Genomic DNA, 18,893 nt, shown 5'->3' with positions numbered 1-18,893 from the left:
ATTGAATGGTTACAAAAATAGATGAAGTTGATAAAATGTGAGGCTAAGGTGAAATTCTATATTTAATAGTAATATTTTTAAAATCTCATTTAGAAAGTTAAGGGAATGTGTAGAAGGCTTGTGAAAGTTGTATAATTTAATAATAAAATTTTTAATATTTATGCAATTACTCCAGACATATGGATAAAGATAGTTGTTATAATGGTCAATTATGCAAATTACTATGGGTAAACGTAGTAATGATCAATTTGTAGAAAATAAATTGGGTTGATTTAAGTTTAGGAAGTTCATTTTTCACCCCGAACAAGTGAAAAATCTCATTTTGGTAATCTAGGCTTGGTAATGAACCAAGCTGAGACCATACCATGTGTAAAGCTTAATTACTTTTTGTATCCTAGGCTTGATGGGTACTCCTCCTGCATGTCTACACCATCTTGTGTCCATCTTAGCTGGGGGGATACTCCACATAAGCATCATGCCACTACGTCTCATGAGATAATAATCGACCCCCTTCCCTTTATCCTTATCAGCAACAATGACTATAAAACATCGCCCTCCGGTAAGAAATTTATCAATGTGTCATAGTGTCATATAGTCTACCAAACAAAATGGGCTTGCATGTACTAGGAGTTGTAGAAGATGTGGAAGGCACATGGGATTCAACACCTGCTCAAACCAATGATCTGTACATGCTGACATAGTTCAATCTATGTAGTCACCATCCATACATGACCCACAAAAGCATGCAAAATGTCCAATGAAGATCCTCAGGTATGTCGCCATCGTGCTCGTAAATGGAATGGAGTCCAAGAGTGCCTACAACTTTCTCACAATCATGCGATGTGAGATCAATCATCCTACCATCCACACACTAAAATTCCTCCAACCCTGGCCTCACAGTAGGGTCATGAAGATGTTGCGCTCCCTACCAAATGTTATGACCATACCAATACACCACCTGGTTTGCACCTCAAAATTTATCTACATCATGTCAAAGCTCGTAGCGAGACGAAGAGCACATTTACACACACTCCCACTCTATCATACTCCCCCTTACCAGGCCAATCTTGAAGAAGTTGCAAATGAACTTAATGCATGTCTAACAGTGCCACCTATAAAGCCAATAAAACTCGTGTACCACGTCCATATGACCATCCCCATCGCCGCTGTCAAAGTGATACCACGTTCTCTCAAGGAAAGAACCATAGAGATAGAAGCAATGATGCACAAAGTGTGTATCATCCAAGCAATAATTAATGAAGTAGAAGTGGTACTCCCTGATGATAACACGTAAATCTAGGGAAAATTTTAAAAAAATGTTACTTGCTCATAGAAGTAGTTCTCCAACTGAATCTTCTACTAGTATGGTGAAAATGTGTAGTTCTCTACAAAATCCATTACAAAGACAACTACACCTAGAGGAAACTTTGCCAGACATGCTTAAAATTGTCAGTCATGTCACTTTTGGTAGTATGTGTGTGCCATATGTATGGATACACCTACTCTTTGAAAGTGCATGTGAATAATGCGATGTATGATGCTCCACAAGTTATAATCTCCTAGACTACCCACACCACCTTGTAGCTGATGCAAAACATACTCATAGTCCTACCATCGAACCAACTCCACCTCACTAGCATTCTCCTTGTCCACATGTGGCAAGAGTACCCCACACATAAGCGAGTTGATGATAAAGGGCATCCATGTCTCAGACACACAATATGGAATTGGAAAAAATCTTGAGGGCTATGAGGAAGTTGGGTATACCCACTAGGAGAACAAAAAACATCATAAAAACATTGAAACTCCATGTGGGTAGTGATAAAAATGTTGAAACTCCATGTGGGTAGTGATAACAACATGTTTCTGTTAATGTGAGTATCTCACGAACCATAGCTTACATGCCTCAAACAATTGTTGCACAATCCTAATCTAGGCGAATGTGGCTACAAAAAGAGAATGCAACTCCATTTGGATCATCTCAACAAGAAAGCAAGTGCCTTACTCAATAATGTGCTACTTTCTTGCGGCTCTCTTGCACAAAGCTTTCTTGAAAACTAGTGAGATACAAGAATTTTCCTCCCAGAAGTTTTCGATCAAGTCTCTAAGGGATTAGTCTAAGCTACTATCACATCTAGGTGCTTGACCACTACTCACCCATAGAACCCCATGAGCATTAGCATCATGTAGCTTTGCCTTCTATTAGACCCATCTCTAAGTGTGTGTGGGGCTATAGAAAGGATGTGAAATGTGGCACTCACCTTACCCACCATTTGCGAAGTAGTTATGGCTCTGCCAAAATGGCCCATCGAGCGACCAATGCATTCGTAGTATTCTCTCCTCTTGATTGATGCATAGCAACTATGCACACTGCTCAAGACCACCATGATAGCTCTCCTCCCTATTGAACCTCCAATGTGGAAATGCACCCTACACTCCACCATGCCAAGATGCTCGATCTCACTGAAATAGGCATGGTCGACGTTGATGAAGGTGTGAGATCCTTGAAACAAGATTTGAAGATTTCTTTGGCACAAAAATGTCCCCCCACCCTTGGATAGTTCTCTATGGGCACCTAGAGGAAGAGGGATGGGTTCTTTTAGAGGAGGAGGGGGTGGAGATGGAGGTAGAGGTAGAGGAGGGGTGGGTTCTTGTGGAGGAGGAGGGGACCGAGGAAGAGAAGGGGCAGTGTGCTCAATATTCAAAGGGAGGGCAGGAGGAGGAGGAGGGTTTATCTCACGACAGTTGTGCTGCCACTCATTGGCATGATATCCACTCTCTCTTTTGAGCTATCCTTTTCCTTTCCTCCTCATAAACAAGATGGGCAGGGTGGTTTCTAGACCTATCACCTTTCCGGCTCCGATAGCTTTGGAAACCCATTCTAAGAGCTAAGACAAAGAGCTAAGAAAAGGATAAGAAGAGCTAAGAATATTAGAAAACCTAAGACAAGATTAAGAAGATATTAAAAGAGCTAAGAGGATTAGAAGGGATCATAATGTTGAAGACTTGGAGCTCACATGATGTGCAGGAGTAGGAAACTGTGCAGAATGTGATAGAGACTTCTTTTATTAATTCAAAATGAAAGTACAAGGGTCTTTTTATAGGCTTGGTTAAGCCTTACCTTTGACCGAATTAAAGGACTAATTCACAGAAGATTCTACCTAACAGGTGTTGGCACCACTGTGCCTAAATCACAAGAGATCTTGCCTAAAGGTGCTGATATCACTTCTTAGCTAAAGGCTTAAGTGGGTTATTTAGGAGGAATACATACACACACATAAACGACGGACGCAAGGCGGACTACGAAATCCAACAAACCCCCCTTCGGAGTCAACGAGGTGTTATGTAGGTAGCCTTCATATTCATGATGATTTGGGCTCATGACTGTACATGTGATAGGAAAGATCACAGTGTACCAACACTTGAAACTCTGATGTTAGGCCTGACCACACATGAAATCCCTCAGCTCCTAGAACTAGCCCCCCTGACTCTACATAGAAAGTAGTTTGACATCATAGTGGAAACATACATAAGCTAACAAATAAATATACCTTTTGGGTTGACTACTCGAGTAGAGGACCCATTATTGACCTGAACATAAAAACATAGATGAAGGGGAAATTACAAGGCATACATAAGCGTTATATGTTACGAATGTGGAAGCTTTTGGAACATCTTCAGGATCTTCATCTTGGTTGGAATGGTCCTTTTCCTCTTGATTTCCTCCGTGTGACCAAGATTTTTGCAAAATGTGCATTTTATGACCTTGCCTTTGCCCTTGCTCTTCGAAAAAGTGGTTTTAGAGAGGAAAGATTTCTCTAAATCAAGCACAACCACTTCTTCTTCCTGAAATCTCATGTCTTCGTCGATGAGGATAGCTACCATACTTTCATATGGCATTTCACGGGACACTCGAAGTGAATAAAGTGTTTCTTTGTACTTCTTGATTTCTTCTAGGCTAGAGAACAACACAGCTTTCTTGTCATCCTCATCAAGATGTGCATTTAATGCACCAAGTTGTTGTAGGAGAGAGCCAATGTTGCTAAGATGTTCTTGAAGAGTTTGATGCTCTTTCATTTTCAAATTGTAGTATTTTTGCTTGAGAAAAAATTTAGAATTATTAATTTTGTTACCAAATAGATTCTCAAGCTTATCCCATACCTCTTTTGATGTTTTGTCCAAATCAAGATGATGGATAAGATTATCTGCAAGGCCAAGGCCAATGTGAACAAGTGCCTTGTCATTACACTCATTCCAGGACTTTACTGCAGGTGACGATAGTGAGCCTTTGGGTTTTTCTTTATTTCCATTGACAATTACCTAGACCCCATCTCACATGAGAAGAAACCTTATCTTTGTCTACTAAGTAGGGAAATTTGTTCCAAAGAATTTTTGCAAAGAAAGAAGCTTTTCCAAAGCTTTGAAAGAATCCATGAGTGCTTCACCTACTACAAATTGATTCCGAAATCTGACTTCGAAATGGATTCCACAACTGAGTTTGACATCTGATTCCGACAGCCGAGTCCGACATCTGATTCTGACAGCTGAGTCCAACATCTGATTTCGATAGTTGAGTCCGACATCTGATTCAGATTGCATACTTTGATAGCTAACTCCGACAGCTGACTCTGATGGCGGCGGCGGCTGACTCCAACGATTGATTCTGATAGCTGATTCAGATGGCTGACTTCGCAAGTTAGAAGATGACGTGGCATTAGTAGGTCGGAAGCTAATGTGGCATCAGCAGGTCGGAAGCTAATGTGGCATCAACAAGTCGAAAGTTGGCATGACATTAGTAGGTCAGAAGCTAACACAGAATCTACAGGTCGGAATCTGCTCACGTGGAAAATGATTCAACATTCAGATTCCATTAATTGATTCAATATTTAAATTCCATTAGCTGATTCCGCATTCGAGTTCCATGAAAGTAAACCTGGCAAAAAAGGTAAACTTGGCCAAAGTTGGCAAAATCGGCGAGCTCTGATGCATCAAGTACATGTGAACTGGTAAGCAATGCGCACACAGTAGTCAGGTAACGATGATGAGACTAGTAGGTTTATGCTCAAGTGACTATATGTGCATAGGTGGCTCAATGCACTAATGAAATTGCAGGTGAATGGGAGAAAATGACGTGCATAGGTAAATAGCGTGCACAAGGTGCAGGGCCACCAACTGCATAAAGAGCGGAGCTCATAGGAAGTTTTGCTGTAGAACACAGGGCATAGGTAAAGAGCTTGCGCAAGTTGCAGGGCTAGAGCAATTGCATAAAGAGAGGAGCTCACATGAAGTTTTGAAGTAGAAAAAAGGGCCAAAGGTGTAGGCTGTAGAAGATAGACATCACATGATGGCAATGCACAGAGGTTGGTGACGATAACATCAAGTAGATGTGCTTACACCATGAGTAGAAGCAACATGCGACACGAACCCTATAGTGGGAACTTGGCCCTAAGACTTTGAGCTCACATGGTGTGTAGGTGTAGGAGACTATGCAGAATGTGATAGCGACTCAAATTGAGTGTGTGTGAGAGCAAAAGCGTAAGAATGATTGGCCCAAGTACTTCTTTTATTAATTCGAAATGAAAGTACAAGGACAATTTTATAGGCTTGATTGAGCCTTACCTTCGAGTGAATTAAAGGCCTAAATCATAGGAGATTCTACCTAAAAGGTGCTAGCACCATTGTGCCTAAATCACAAGAGATTCTACCTAAAAGGTGCTGACATCACTACTTAGCTAAAGGCTTAAGCGGGTTATTTACGAGGAATACATACACACACATAAAGGACGGACACAAGGCGGACTACAAAATCCAACATAGAAGAGCTAAGATAAAGATTCAAATGAATAGTAGGGAGTGGAGCTCGATAGAAGATTTTAGATTATTGTTTTTTAATATTACGATTTTACAAAATATATTCTTTTATTCTTATACATATTTTTAAATTTTAATAATAACTAATATAAAAAATATCATTGTTATAAAGTTTTAATAACTAATATTTTTTTATTTTTAATAGTTAATATATAATAACCTTTTCATAATTTTAATAACTAGCATACATTAATTTTTATATATTCATTAATAATATATATTCTCTTATTTTTAATATATATATATATATAAGAGAATATATATTATTAATGAATATTTAAATAGTAATGTATATTAATTATATATTAACTATTAAAAATAGATATTAAGAGCTCGTGTTGAGCGGCTCATTGAGAGCTCTTATTGGGCGGCCTGTTGAAAGTTCGTGTTAAGCACCCATGTTGTTGATAATTGTAAATATCATGTACATATAAATATTACCCTAGGGAAGATACAACACTTCCAAAAAAGTGATTGTTAGGGAATTTAATTATAAATTTGATGAAGAACTCCAAAACTCGAGAGAACACTTAGGCTACCTAAGGACAAGCTAAAAAATTAGTGTATACAATGGCAAGACCTATTGCCATTTGCAACTTGTTTGAAATTCAAAGAAAGAAAATCCATTTGAGTATTCTATTTCTTTGCCCTTTTGTCAATAATGTGATCTCTTTTCTTTGAAGTTGTCTTATTCAACAATTTTAGGTAGGCAAGTTTTGAATAAATCTCTCTCTCTCTCTCTCTCGCTCTCTCTCTCCGTCGATTGGTCTCTTTAGATCAAAAAAGTCGACATTAAGCGGTCTCGTCTCATCTCGTCTCTCTCTCTCTCTCCATCCAACAAAGGCAAAACTTGTTGAAATTTCTTAAAATTTTAGTTTTGAGAGAAAATTAAACACCAAATGAAGACTTTTGTGGGGTTGAGAAGTGAAATTTCAAGGAGGGAACAAGTTGACCTTTGGGCCAGATAGAGAAAATTCTTCTGTTGTGAAGGAAGTTCCACATTTTACTTTTGAAAAACACCCTCAAATTTTATAAACACGGTTTGAAATTTGAAAATATATTCGAAGCCATAAAAAGCTTCATGAATATAAATTTCGAGTTTTTTTTAAATTATAAATGAACATTTAAAGCGAGGTCATGACATAACCCATTGAGAGCGCGTGTGCGTCCACGTTTACCTTGAAGGCTCTCCTTGTATTTTACAGTGCAATTAGCAGAGTTAGCACTAACACCTAACAGCGCCATCAAGGGTATCATTAGAAGCTAATCCTACTAATCATCAGCATTAGTATCAGCATTAACATGGCATCTCATCCCAAGCTGCGCGTGCTCTGCCTTCACGGCTTCCGCACAAGCGCTGCCATCTTCGAAAAGCAAATCCTGCGTTGGAATCCCTCAATCCTTGAGCTACTAGACCTGGTTGGTATCAATATACTCTAATACTGTTGCTGTGTATAGGTTACCTTACCTTAATTCATTACTAATTTTTCATACGAGAACAACCCGATTGTATTTCCATTAATATATATATAGAGAGCCTCGTCTTCTTGCTTTTTAATTTCGACCCATTTAATTTGTTTCTTTTTTTTTTTAAATTAGACTTTTCTTGATGGACCTTACCCCGCCCGTGGCAAATCCGAGGCGGAGGGCATTTTTCCGGGGCCTTACTTTGAATGGTATCAATTCAACAAGGTGAGCTAATTAGTGAAAGCTTTGCTAATTTCAAATTAAATCCAGTTTTTGTATTAAGGTTAATTTCAAATCAGATCTAGGCATCATCAGGAGCCTTACACATCCCACCTGTTTTTCATGCAGGACTTTAGTGAGTTCACTAATCTCGAAGAATGCAAGGAGTTTATCACTAATTACATGCAAGAGCATGGCCCCTTTGATGGCTTGATGGGGTTTTCTCAGGTCATACGAGCTCCCAATGCATTAACATATTATCAAATGCACCGCTTTACATTATTCTGTTTATGAATTTGGTTTTTACTTTGCAGTCCAAGAACCATTATAAATAAGAAACTTAGCGAGTTTCTTATTTATAATGGACCTTATATCATCCATGTGATGGCAACGAAGTGTGCGGATGGGGATCGGGGGGGGGGGGGGGGGGGGGGGGGGGGGGGGAGAGAGAGAGAGAGAGAGAGAAATATTAACATGACAGAAGGCCAAAATGACCTATGGGACAAGTACATGTCTGAAAGACGATTTCGATCTTACTTATGTTCTCATCAGGCTCCAAAAGTTGCTCCCCGGGCTCCAAAAGAGTCCAGATTCACTAAGTTTCTCTAGCTTTATAAAACCGGCATTTTTTGTTTTTGTAAGTATTTTGGGATTGATTAGATCAATCAAAGTGTCTTTGCAATCTTGTCATGACTAGGAGAGATGTCCTTGTGTGTTCATGCAGGGTGGTGTTCTAGCAGCTGCCTTTGCAGGTCTACAGCAAAAGGTAAGTTGGTAATTCTTTCACAAGAGTACATGATCTGTACTTCTTCATGCATGTGCATGTGTGTTCTCGAGTGCATTTTGCATGTATGTTTGTGCACGTGTGGGGTGTATATGTACAGATCTTGCAGGTACGTGTGTGAATGGCAGGTAGATTTTCCTTGCCATGCAAACTGTGTCCCTTTTTCTGCCATATGTTGCCATTGTTGAAAGAGGGTTTCTAGACTAATGATCTCACTCTCACCTAACCTTGTCATTATTTTCAGGGTCTAGCGCTTCAATATCATCCTCCTCTCCGATTTATAATCTTGGTGTCAGGGGCTGGTTTCAACAATCAGCAGTTGATGCATGAGTGTTACTCTGAACCTGTCAAATGCCCATCTGTACATATCATAGGTAAATGGAAAGTTCTACATGTAATAGTGTGATACGTGTAGGCAGAAATGCATTACACAATGCATGCATGCTTGTATGTATGTGAGATATGTACGCATGCATTAATTTAAGCAGATATTTTTGTGTGTGTTTGCAAGTGTGCGTACGCACATGTTTGTATGTACGTTTATACGTGCACATGAATGCATGCATGTACGAATGTGTACATATGAATATGATGGGGGTGTGTGGCACTGCATTATTCTAAGCATAGAAACCTTTATTTATACTGGATGAGTGTGATGTGCATTTGCAGAAATGGTGAAGCGAGTAACACATGACCTCCCAAACGAAGTCGTATCATATATAGTCATACAAACGCATGAATGTATGCATGTATGCATGTATATATGTATGTATGTGTGTATGCACATGCATGTTCGTATGTATATATAACATGCATGTATGCATTCGTTTATAGGGAATGGAATATGAACACCAGTGTGTTTCTAAACTTTCTTTTTTCCTTTTAGCTGCATTAGCCAGAAGAAAAAAGTAACAGTCAGCCTCCAACCATGTGCAGGAGCACAGGATTATCTCAAGAAAGTAAATGAAGAGCTGATGCTTAAGTTTGAGAATCCTCTGGTCATCCACCATGAGGGGAAGCATACTGTGCCAAGGCTGGGTAATCAAAACTATCAGATTTCTTCTCACGCTCAGAAACTCACTATTAAATATCCCATTTATGTTATTTAACTTTAATGGGTGTGGTTAAGTGAAGCTTAATCTGTAGCAGAGTTCTTAGTGTGCATTTATCTGGTGGGTTAGGTTTACATGAATGTGTTAGGCATGTCTTCTAGTAAATTGTTTTGCAACGAGCACCTTTAATTAATGATGTTTATCATGATAACATGCAGGTGAGGAGCCAACCAAGCTTGTGAAAGATTTTCTTTTGCAAGTGCAGTCCACACCTCCAGCAGCAGCAGCAGCAAGAAAAGTGGAGACCACTATTTGTGAAGGAGAGAAAATAGATTCTCTTTAACTTTTGGGGGAACTTTCCAATGGAACTGAGAGTGTGAGGCATGACAACAGCTCACTCCTTCGGATGTCTATGATAAAAAAACCTTCATATTTAATTTTCTTTACACTGCATATCATGGCCCTATCTCAATGGAAAGGCCAATGTTCGCAAGTCTTTCTATGTGGTTAAACTTGATGACCTTGTGAGAAAATTCAACATATACATGATTGAAGATGGTAAGCACATCAAAAACGTCAGTAACTAAGGGATGATTATTTCTGGAGAAGTGTTTACTTGAATCCTCTTTCATGGAGGAAAACTCCCCAAGACTGAATGCATCTGTGAACATACTTCACATGATAACCTGTTTTTGCACAAATCATCATGCATCCAGCCACACCTGTGCATGTGCTGAGATACCCAAAAAGAGAGGCAAGGCTCTTTGTGTTTGTAATCTAGCTGCAATAGATGCCTGAGAAGAGACATGGTAACACATTTCACATGATATCCTGTTTTCGCACAAATGATCATGCATCCAGCCACATCTGTGCATGTGCTGAGGAGCCCAAAAAGAGAAGCATGGCACTTAGTATATATGACCTAGCTGCAATAAATGCTCGAGACGAGAGACATGGTAACGTGTAGGTGTAGCTGGTGAACATCTAGAGATATCACTATCGGTTTCCTTCTATTGCCACTACATATAAACTCTGGAGTGAAAGGGAAGCCATTGCATGCTCATGGCAGCCACCGTTGCTTGACAAAAGAGATTACACATGAATGGGAGCTCTTGTCCACTTATGCTCTGCAGATCTCTTTCATGTGTTAGGGTTGCATCCCAACTCACCACATACAGAAATTGTTTTAGCCTTCCTTTAAAGGTACAAATGGTGTATGATGGTAGAGGGGGTAACTCATGATTGAATTTATTACTGAATTTATTGACTTCATAGGTGTAAATTTTGGACTCGGGAGTTACTCTCATTGATCTACTTCTTCTAGACATGTCCCTTAATTTTTAGATATTACATGAGGATGATAGAAGGCAAACAAAACTGGTAAATGTGGTTATAGACTATTAGTAAGAGACATGGCTACAAGAATAAGCCTGGAAGCCTCAGTGCCTTAGGCCATGGGGGCATTACATGAAATTTAAATGAAGTTTACCCATGGATTATTGCTAACAAACCTGTGCACAGCTGACTCCAACCTTATCCATGAAAGTCTTCATGAAGAGTCTCCAGTTAGCATGCCGTTCCTCTTAACTATGGTCCTTAAATCAATACTTCCCTGACAGAGCACATTCCAAAAGATCACGTGTGTGAATTTGACATTTCCATAGCAAATGGTCATGCAGAATTGGGGTGTTTTATGTCTGCTTTCTTGGGCAATAATTCATCTACAAAGACAGTTACTTGATAATGTGCAACGGAAGTACTCACTCAAGACTACCATTCCTCACGAGTAGAACATATCTAAGCAGCAATGGTCATAAAATGCTTGAGTACCAACCACATTATGCATGCTTACCGTGAGCAATCGCAACATGGAGGACACTTGGATGTTGCAACTTACATCATGGTCATGCGCCCCCATCCACAATTACAGACCAACTTCATCCAAACCACTTCATGACATTTATGACAATGATGATTTGAGGACTTAAAAATTACTGTTTTCTTATATATATGAATGCCAAAACAGTGTCAAAGTTTAATGAATAATAATGCAAATGCCCACAACAAAAGTGGTTATTTCACGAAGAAACCTCACAAAAGCACGTATTTGTTTTATTAGGTATATGAATGCCAAAACAATGTCTCAAAGTTTAATGAATAATAATGCAAATGCCCACAACAAAGGTGGTTATTTCACAAAGAAACCTCACAAAAGCACATACAAATACATTTTTGTAGCAAGAGAGTAGCCTACCCACATACACACATGCACACACATTAGCTAGCTTGTGGCCCTGCCAACAGTAGCTCCAATACAAGCATTGATAAAGTCAGCATCCACAAAATCTGAAGAGAATATCTGTAAGTGGTCACCAAGGCCCTTCTTGTGGGCTTGGGAGATGAAAAGCCTGGCATAAGGCTTGATCCGTCTTGTTACCGGCTTCACACATACTACAGGATTGTCAGCCTGTGGGGTACATGTATTTTCTACTCTGTAGAAATACTTCCTGCTATGGACCGGAGCTTGCTTTTCAAGATGATTCATATTGTTTTGGAACTTGGTGTAAGGAAGGTCCGTGTCTGTCCAATTGTCTTTCAGATATGCAGAGCTCCATAGTGGGCTTCCAGGAGACGGAGACGGTGACTTCTGTGGTTTCCACACACATATCACTCTCTTGGGTAGTAGCTCTCTCAGGGTTTTGTCGAACACGTGGCCATCTTGCGGTATCAGGCTGTCTCCCAGCTGCTCAATCAGCAACTTGTCAAAGTTGGGTGGGTCTTCATGGGCATACTCTGTCCTGATTTCCAATATGATGAACTCAGATTTGGTCTCTGTAAGAAACTTTTTCACATCATTCAGAACTTTCTGCACATTGTAGCTCTTCAAGATCCCATGACACACCTTGCAATTTTTCTCCACTCGGATGTCAAAAACCCTGACTCCTTGTACCAATTGCTTGTATGCAGAGAGATTTTGGCACTGGGCAAACGGGCGGGACACAAGCGGCACGCCTATTCGGTTAGTGGCTGAGTCATGTGTGCCAGGCCAGACCACATCCTTTATCTTCACCTTGTCCAGGTCCAACTTGTCCATCCACTCTTTGTGGTCATGGGTTTCATAGTCACTTCCTGGAAACTCTGCACCTTCTGCCTTCAGCAACTCTGCCAATTGTTTCTCCTCATTCATGACAGCCTTAAGTCTTGCAAGTTGGGCCCCCATGACTGCCAACCATATGGTGCAAAACAATAATCAGCACAAGTTAGCTAGTGCCTCTTGCACTTCCAATCCGAAGGCCAACAATTTTCTATATAAGAACTTCTCAAAAGAAAATCCACCAGGCAAACATTGAAATATGTCTAGAGAACTCTTCTGCAAAGGCAAACATGCATCTTGTTTCTAAAGGTCAGTCAACAGGTCACCTCTTTTTGCATGAGAGTCCAAACTTACTGTATGTGACACACCTAAGAAAATTCAGGGCACAACCCCCAAGCATGGACCAGCCCAACATCAAACAGCAAGCCTTAGGGGCAGCAGGACAGAGCAAAGCCACGTGGCAGTGATGACACATAGCAGGTTGTGGACAGCAGGCCACCAACATATACTGGCCTACCAGTCGCAGGTGCATATATATACATGGGTGGCAAAATCGTCATAATCATCTGATTTCTAGTGCTGGACTTCACAAGGCGTTTCTCTGTAGGTAAAGTGCTAGCCAGGAGTGTACCAAGTCACACATAGGGAGCATCGCTCTTGGTCCGGCAGTCATCATTCTACATGTGCACATAGTCAGTATGAGAGACGCCATTCGCATCACCAGCGGTCTCCGTTGTGACCTTCACCGGCTCAACATCAACTTGTGAGAAACGAACTTAGCTATTGAAGCTTCTGAAGCAGTTCAATGGAAAGATGGATGGAGAAGTCCCCACCAATAGGATCCATGAGATGGCTGCCATATTGATGAAAAAAAGTGGTTTAGATATTTTTTAGTTCCATTTGGTGTGTATGGCTTTGACAAGTGCCGATCTCTTGACCTAGGAAGACCACCTTCGACAGCACTCCGTGACTTGATGGGTTGACTGCCTCAAGGTGGATTTGAAACAGTTTATTCCTGTAAATTATGGGCGTGAATTGAAGAAACAATGGGAGCGTTTTGTGTAGAAACATAGCCAATCGATAATTAACTATCTTGCTCGTTTCTGGAAGCTTTTGCTTATGCTCTTGAGGACTATCCCTCAATCGAATCAAGTTGAGCAATTCGTGGATTGTTTGAAACCATCCTTGCACGCAAACATTCATGCACAAAGCGACAAGGGTAGTTAGTCCAAGGACAAGGCAATGCAACTCTAGCTGTGAATAACTTGAATTTGTGTGTGAGTTAAATGCAAGATGATGATTACCACAAATTTATCATTTTAACAGAAATTACATTAAACCAAGGGTAACAAATCTGAACGGAATGGTTGGAGTCTCAAATCATCTTCGAATTACAATCTGGAGTTATAGGGATCTATATCAGATATCTAATGGTTAATTTGAACCCTCACTTGCACCAAAAAATAGTGATTAGTGTTGATTAATCACTGATTAGCAAATTAATCCTCTGTTTTGTGTGCAGAAAACAAAGTATGCGGAGAGTCTAGATCTGAGGCCTTAGAGTTCAAATGAGCTCAAATCCTTTCAAGGCATCAATAGCAATTAGTCTAGTAGAGGATTAAGCCAAGAAACACAAGATTTGACCAAACATTGAATGCTTAATCTCTGTTTTACCAAAGTCACCTGTAGATTTGATGAAGAGCTTGGATCTCATTGTAGACTTGATCAAATCAAAATCTGTCTTCACCAGCTTGCAGAGCACCCTTGAAAACCCCTAGGGCCAAGAGGAATTAGACCCATTGCATCTGGAGCAGCAGAGATCTCATTTTTCCTTCAGAAAACAGGCGCCTGCAAAATCGCGTAGAACTGCTGCGTGCGCCAACGGTTTGAGCTTTTGTTTGAATGGACTGGAGCACAAGGATTATAGCTATGCTTGGCTAAAGTAGTTTGGGCCAATTTGATGTATGAAGGGAGAGAGAGCTCCTCCACCAGCTGGGGGTACAGAGGCTAATTAAAACTTCGTCGATGTAAAAACGAACGGGGGGAGAGAGGTGGGTCATGGGGAGCGGCTCCTTCTTCCCGCGAGCGGGTAAAAACTTAATTATCTACTAATCTTAATTAGCCAGGTGATTAGCAAGATAATGGACTCATAAATTGATGGATTCTAGGCTAGACTCTGATACCATGTTAAATTTGCAGCAATGTGATGAGCTATGGTGGATCAAATGCTAGAATCAACATCATTAACAAAGAGATTAGACGATAATTAAGATGTGATTAGTAAGCAATTAACTGATAGCTTAATGTAGGCATGGATAATCAAAAACCAACAAATTCTCATTAGGCCAATGCCTCAATTTATAGAGTTTACATCCAAGCATCTAATCCCACTGATTTCTCCTTGATTCACTCCACCTCTTTTGCTTGATTCTCTCCACCTCTTCCCAGAATATCTCCACACCTCCTAAATCTCCTCATGCTACCCTTTATTCTCTCCCACTATATACTTCTCACCTTTTCACAGGTTCTCTCACATTTACAGATTCTCTTTTACAGCCTCTTAACACCATATTAGGGAATATGGGAATTTCCCACAAGTTTGGGACACGTGGTCAAAAGTTTGGATTAACCATAACTTGAACACCACTAATCCAAAATGAGCGCTTTATAGCTCTTTAGATTTCATTTTTCAAGCGGTTTCCAACGATAGGTCATATGATAGGGTTTTGAGAAACTTATAAACATGTTATCCATGACCCCCTTTTTTAAGTATTCAAAAATGGGAATTGGGAAATTCCCAAATTCACTAATATGGTGTTTCTTGCCAAGGGCTTGTTCTCGCACACACCCTATTCACTTGTATATTTCAACAGCATCGACATCGACTCAGCTATTCCTTGGGAGTGACTAACTCCTAACGCCCCCAATGTGGCTAGGTGTGTTTCAGGCATGATATTCTTGTGGCAGTTCAGAGTGCGAACGAGGACAGCGAGCTGCTCACTTTTTCCATTGGATCCCATGGCAGATTAGAGACATCCGAGCTTCCCTTAGAGGATTTCAGTGGCTGCACCCTACAAAGGGCGAGGGTGATTGATTTCAGGCACGAGAGTGGCACATCGACCCGCCACCAGCCAAGGTGACCGAGATTCTGGCAGCTATGGATATGGGAGTGCCGAACTCTCACGGGTCTATAGTGGGACCCTGGTGAGTGGACTTGGCATGACCTTGCTGATCGAGAGGAGCCGGTCGGCACTTGGAGGTCAATCAGTAGCTTGCCTGCGGTGCGGTCACCCCAGGAGTCTCAGCGATATAGTCTTTGGGATTGCACGAAGGCTCAGCAGATTTGGCTTCTCTGCAGCTTCACTATGGACAAGGCCTCGACCCGGATCATTACATGGGGCACTATCACTTGGGCCACAGAGGCTGGAGTGGTCAGGACTTATGAGGAGGATCGGGAAGGCTAGCTCTTCAGGTCTCTCACCATCGTATTTTGGCAGTACCAATCACAATCCCACCTAAGACCACTGGCGACAGGGCTCATACCAAAGATGGGAGATTTGCAGTAGCATCGCAGCCTAGCACATTTGGCGAGCTAGATGCAGCGAGGCCATCGAGGGTACCCACACTCTACCTGCTAATTCCATCAAGAGCATTTGGCTCGACATCATTCACACCCTCCGCAGTTACTAGGGAGAAGTTACAAGGAGGTTCTGAAGCGGCGGGAAGATTTCTTGAGGCTTGGAGGCCCAGCCCATTTCTCACAGATAGAGGTGGTGACCCCACTTGGCATTACAGACCACCTATGTGGTTGTTCCCCCCCCTACCCCCCCCTCCCCCCCTCCCCTTGTATGAGATAGCCTTCTCCTCACAGAGCGGCCAGTCGGAGGAGAAGTGTCTCTTCCCCTTATGATCATTTGATTCCTACCCTTATATTAGGCCAGTTTGTATTTAGCTCTTCGTGGTTGTATCTAGCCCTTTGTGGCTGTTTTTCATTAACTAATAGAAGGATCTTTTTCTCGGAAAAAAAAAAGGCAAGTGGGGAAGCCTCGTTGACTTGCCTTGCCCCTGAAGAGCGTTGCGCCAAGATGGTAGCTGGATAGGGCTTTTATTCTAACTCCACTGGGTATATTGGAAGGGATTGTCCAAAGAATACTAAGAAGAAGAATAATGAGAGCAAGGAGGAGTACAAGGAGAAGACCAATTTGTCTGTCCCAATAGTATCTACAACACCCGCACCATCTCCCCACTAGTGGTCCTTGGCTGGCATGATGCGGTGATGTACTCAGGGATGATTCATGGACATCCGGTGTCCGTACTCTTTGATAGAGGAGCCTCAAAGGACATCATTACAGACCTTGTGGTTGAATGGTTGAGGTTGCCTACAACCGTGGACACCAATGATGTAGTCCTAGCCACCACCATGAGAGACAAATCAAAGAAATTGAACCAGTTTCGGGATGCAGAGACCTTGGAGAATGCCCCATTGGCTTTTGGGTAGCTTTCTAGACATCAAACGTTCAAGGTGGCACCTTTGGATCAGGTGGATATTATTCTATGCCATCCATGGTTGTGTGATCATGCGACGTGGTCTACCATGCAGAACACAAGTTGACTTTCCAAGATACTTATGGCCGCTCCTTAGAGGTGATTGGGGAGTCCTTATCATCTCACACAAGCCCTGTCTCAGTTGTATCCACCCTTCACATGAAACAATTCATATGCAAGGGTGGTCATACTTGTATGGTATATGTCCAGGCTATTCAGCTAGATGACTTGGAAGATTTGGCACAACAAATAACAACGCATTTTGTTCAAGAAAGGACACCTGTTCAATGTGGATGTGCCTGAGTAGTTACATTCATCCATCTCAACCACAGGACCACCACATTGATCTCATTTCTGGTGCGGAGCCCCTGTCTCAAGTCCCATACAAGATGACTCGTCCAGGGTTGTCATAGCACAAGCAGCACCTGATTCCTGAAATATTGGCCAAAGGCTTGGTCCGCCGAGCTCCTCACCATTTGGAGCCCAGGTCCTCTTGGTCAAGAAGGACGGGTGTATTGTTTGTGTGTGGACTACCACGTGCTCAACAAGATCTCTATCAAAAACCAGTTTCTGCTGCCCCGCATTGATAACTTGTTGGATCAGCTCATAGGGTGAAGTGATTTAGCAAGCTGGATCTGAAATCTGGATACCATCAGCAAAGGCCCACACCATATTGCAGAGTTTTCACAAGGACCCTTCCCCCGAAAGCTCCAACCATGTATGGTTTTTTCGACAGCCACATGCATTGATTTGCCCCTCACCCCCGCTCCCCAAACAATAACTCAATTGATTAATAATAATTGGTGTTCTGCATCCATATGGACAAAGAGATACAAAGAGGAGCCTCTCAAATCTGCGAATTCCTAAACTTTGCCTACTGATTTAATTTACCCACCTCAAGAAGAAGCATGAAACCAACACAATTATTGGGCAACAATATATTGCCTTGCAAGAGATCAAAGAGCAAAATCAGGTTAATCCAAAATAGAAGCTCATAAAACAAAAATGCAAGGAAGGGGGGCTTACCTTATCTCAAAGCTTGAGAATATAATTATTATCAGAAGCCTGTGAGGGGAAGGAGAACACTACAGTACCCTTTGTTACTGGTGAGGATAAACAAATGTATATATATTTTCTAAATGTCATCAAATGCTCTACTAGGAAGTTAATTTTTGGATAAATAGGTACACAAAGCTGGCTCGTTTTTGTCGTTCATGGTAATTAGCAAATAAATATTTGTCTAATTATCTTGTGAACAGAAACAAAGACACGATCAGCCAATTACCAGTTCGGAACTGAAGAAGTTATAGAGTGTAGTTAAATTGGAGGTGCTTGCCAGCCGAACTGTCCAGTGTTGTGTCCATTGCGATACAAACGCGCCACCCGTGAAATTGTTTCTTGCCACCTCGTACGTGGCCCACCACGTGGCAAAAACGGCATTTGAATGTATTTTTACGGGCTGAAATTTGGAAAACCCGTTAGAAATATACCAAGCCCTAAACGATTTCAAATTTACTAGAACTACCGGTAAAATATCCAAATTTAGCCTAGGAAACTGGTTAGTTTATAAGCATGTTATTTCCACCGATTTTTAAAAATTTGCTTTTATCGAGCCCCATTTGAAACTGTGTTCACACGCAAGGCGAACATGCATCACATTTTACTTGCGCACCAACATAATGAATCCAAGGTGGCATGCTATGTCACCAACAATTTCTATTTCTACTACCGCACCTTCTCCCAATTATGAGATTGACTGTGGAAGTTCAGTTTAGAAGAGGGACGAGTGTTATCCCAGTCAATCATCGGCGACAACGGTGGATGGTGTGTAAAGAAAAAAAAAAGATTGCATCGGTGTGTA

The 18,893-nt window shown here is 41.2% G+C and overlaps 2 protein-coding genes across 2 annotated transcripts; one reads left to right on the top strand and one right to left on the bottom strand.

Annotated features, from left to right (window-relative positions):
• The first annotated feature begins 7,036 nt into the window (after window positions 1-7,036).
• LOC147639215 (dihydrofolate reductase-like) lies at window positions 7,037-9,998 on the top strand. The gene is made up of 7 exons (XM_086788442.1): window positions 7,037-7,290; window positions 7,471-7,563; window positions 7,687-7,785; window positions 8,282-8,323; window positions 8,586-8,715; window positions 9,278-9,379; window positions 9,612-9,998. Exons 1-7 carry the CDS (start codon window positions 7,174-7,176, stop codon window positions 9,734-9,736), a joined length of 708 nt encoding a protein of 235 aa, XP_086644568.1. The 5' UTR covers window positions 7,037-7,173; the 3' UTR covers window positions 9,737-9,998.
• Window positions 9,999-11,484: 1,486 nt separating this feature from the next.
• LOC147639214 (uncharacterized) lies at window positions 11,485-18,198 on the bottom strand. Its single transcript, XM_086788434.1, has 2 exons — window positions 18,059-18,198; window positions 11,485-12,615 (listed from the first exon to the last, which is right to left on the bottom strand). Exon 2 carries the CDS (start codon window positions 12,611-12,613, stop codon window positions 11,675-11,677), a length of 939 nt encoding a protein of 312 aa, XP_086644560.1. The 5' UTR covers window positions 12,614-12,615; window positions 18,059-18,198; the 3' UTR covers window positions 11,485-11,674.
• Between the last annotated feature and the right edge of the window lie 695 nt (window positions 18,199-18,893).

This window comes from Cibotium barometz, chromosome 4 (genome assembly GCF_041138505.1).
Source record: "Cibotium barometz isolate CiBa-2024 chromosome 4, ASM4113850v1, whole genome shotgun sequence".
In the NCBI taxonomy this organism is placed as follows: Eukaryota; Viridiplantae; Streptophyta; class Polypodiopsida; order Cyatheales; family Cibotiaceae; genus Cibotium; species Cibotium barometz.
This window is presented reverse-complemented; position numbering and strand designations above follow the sequence as displayed.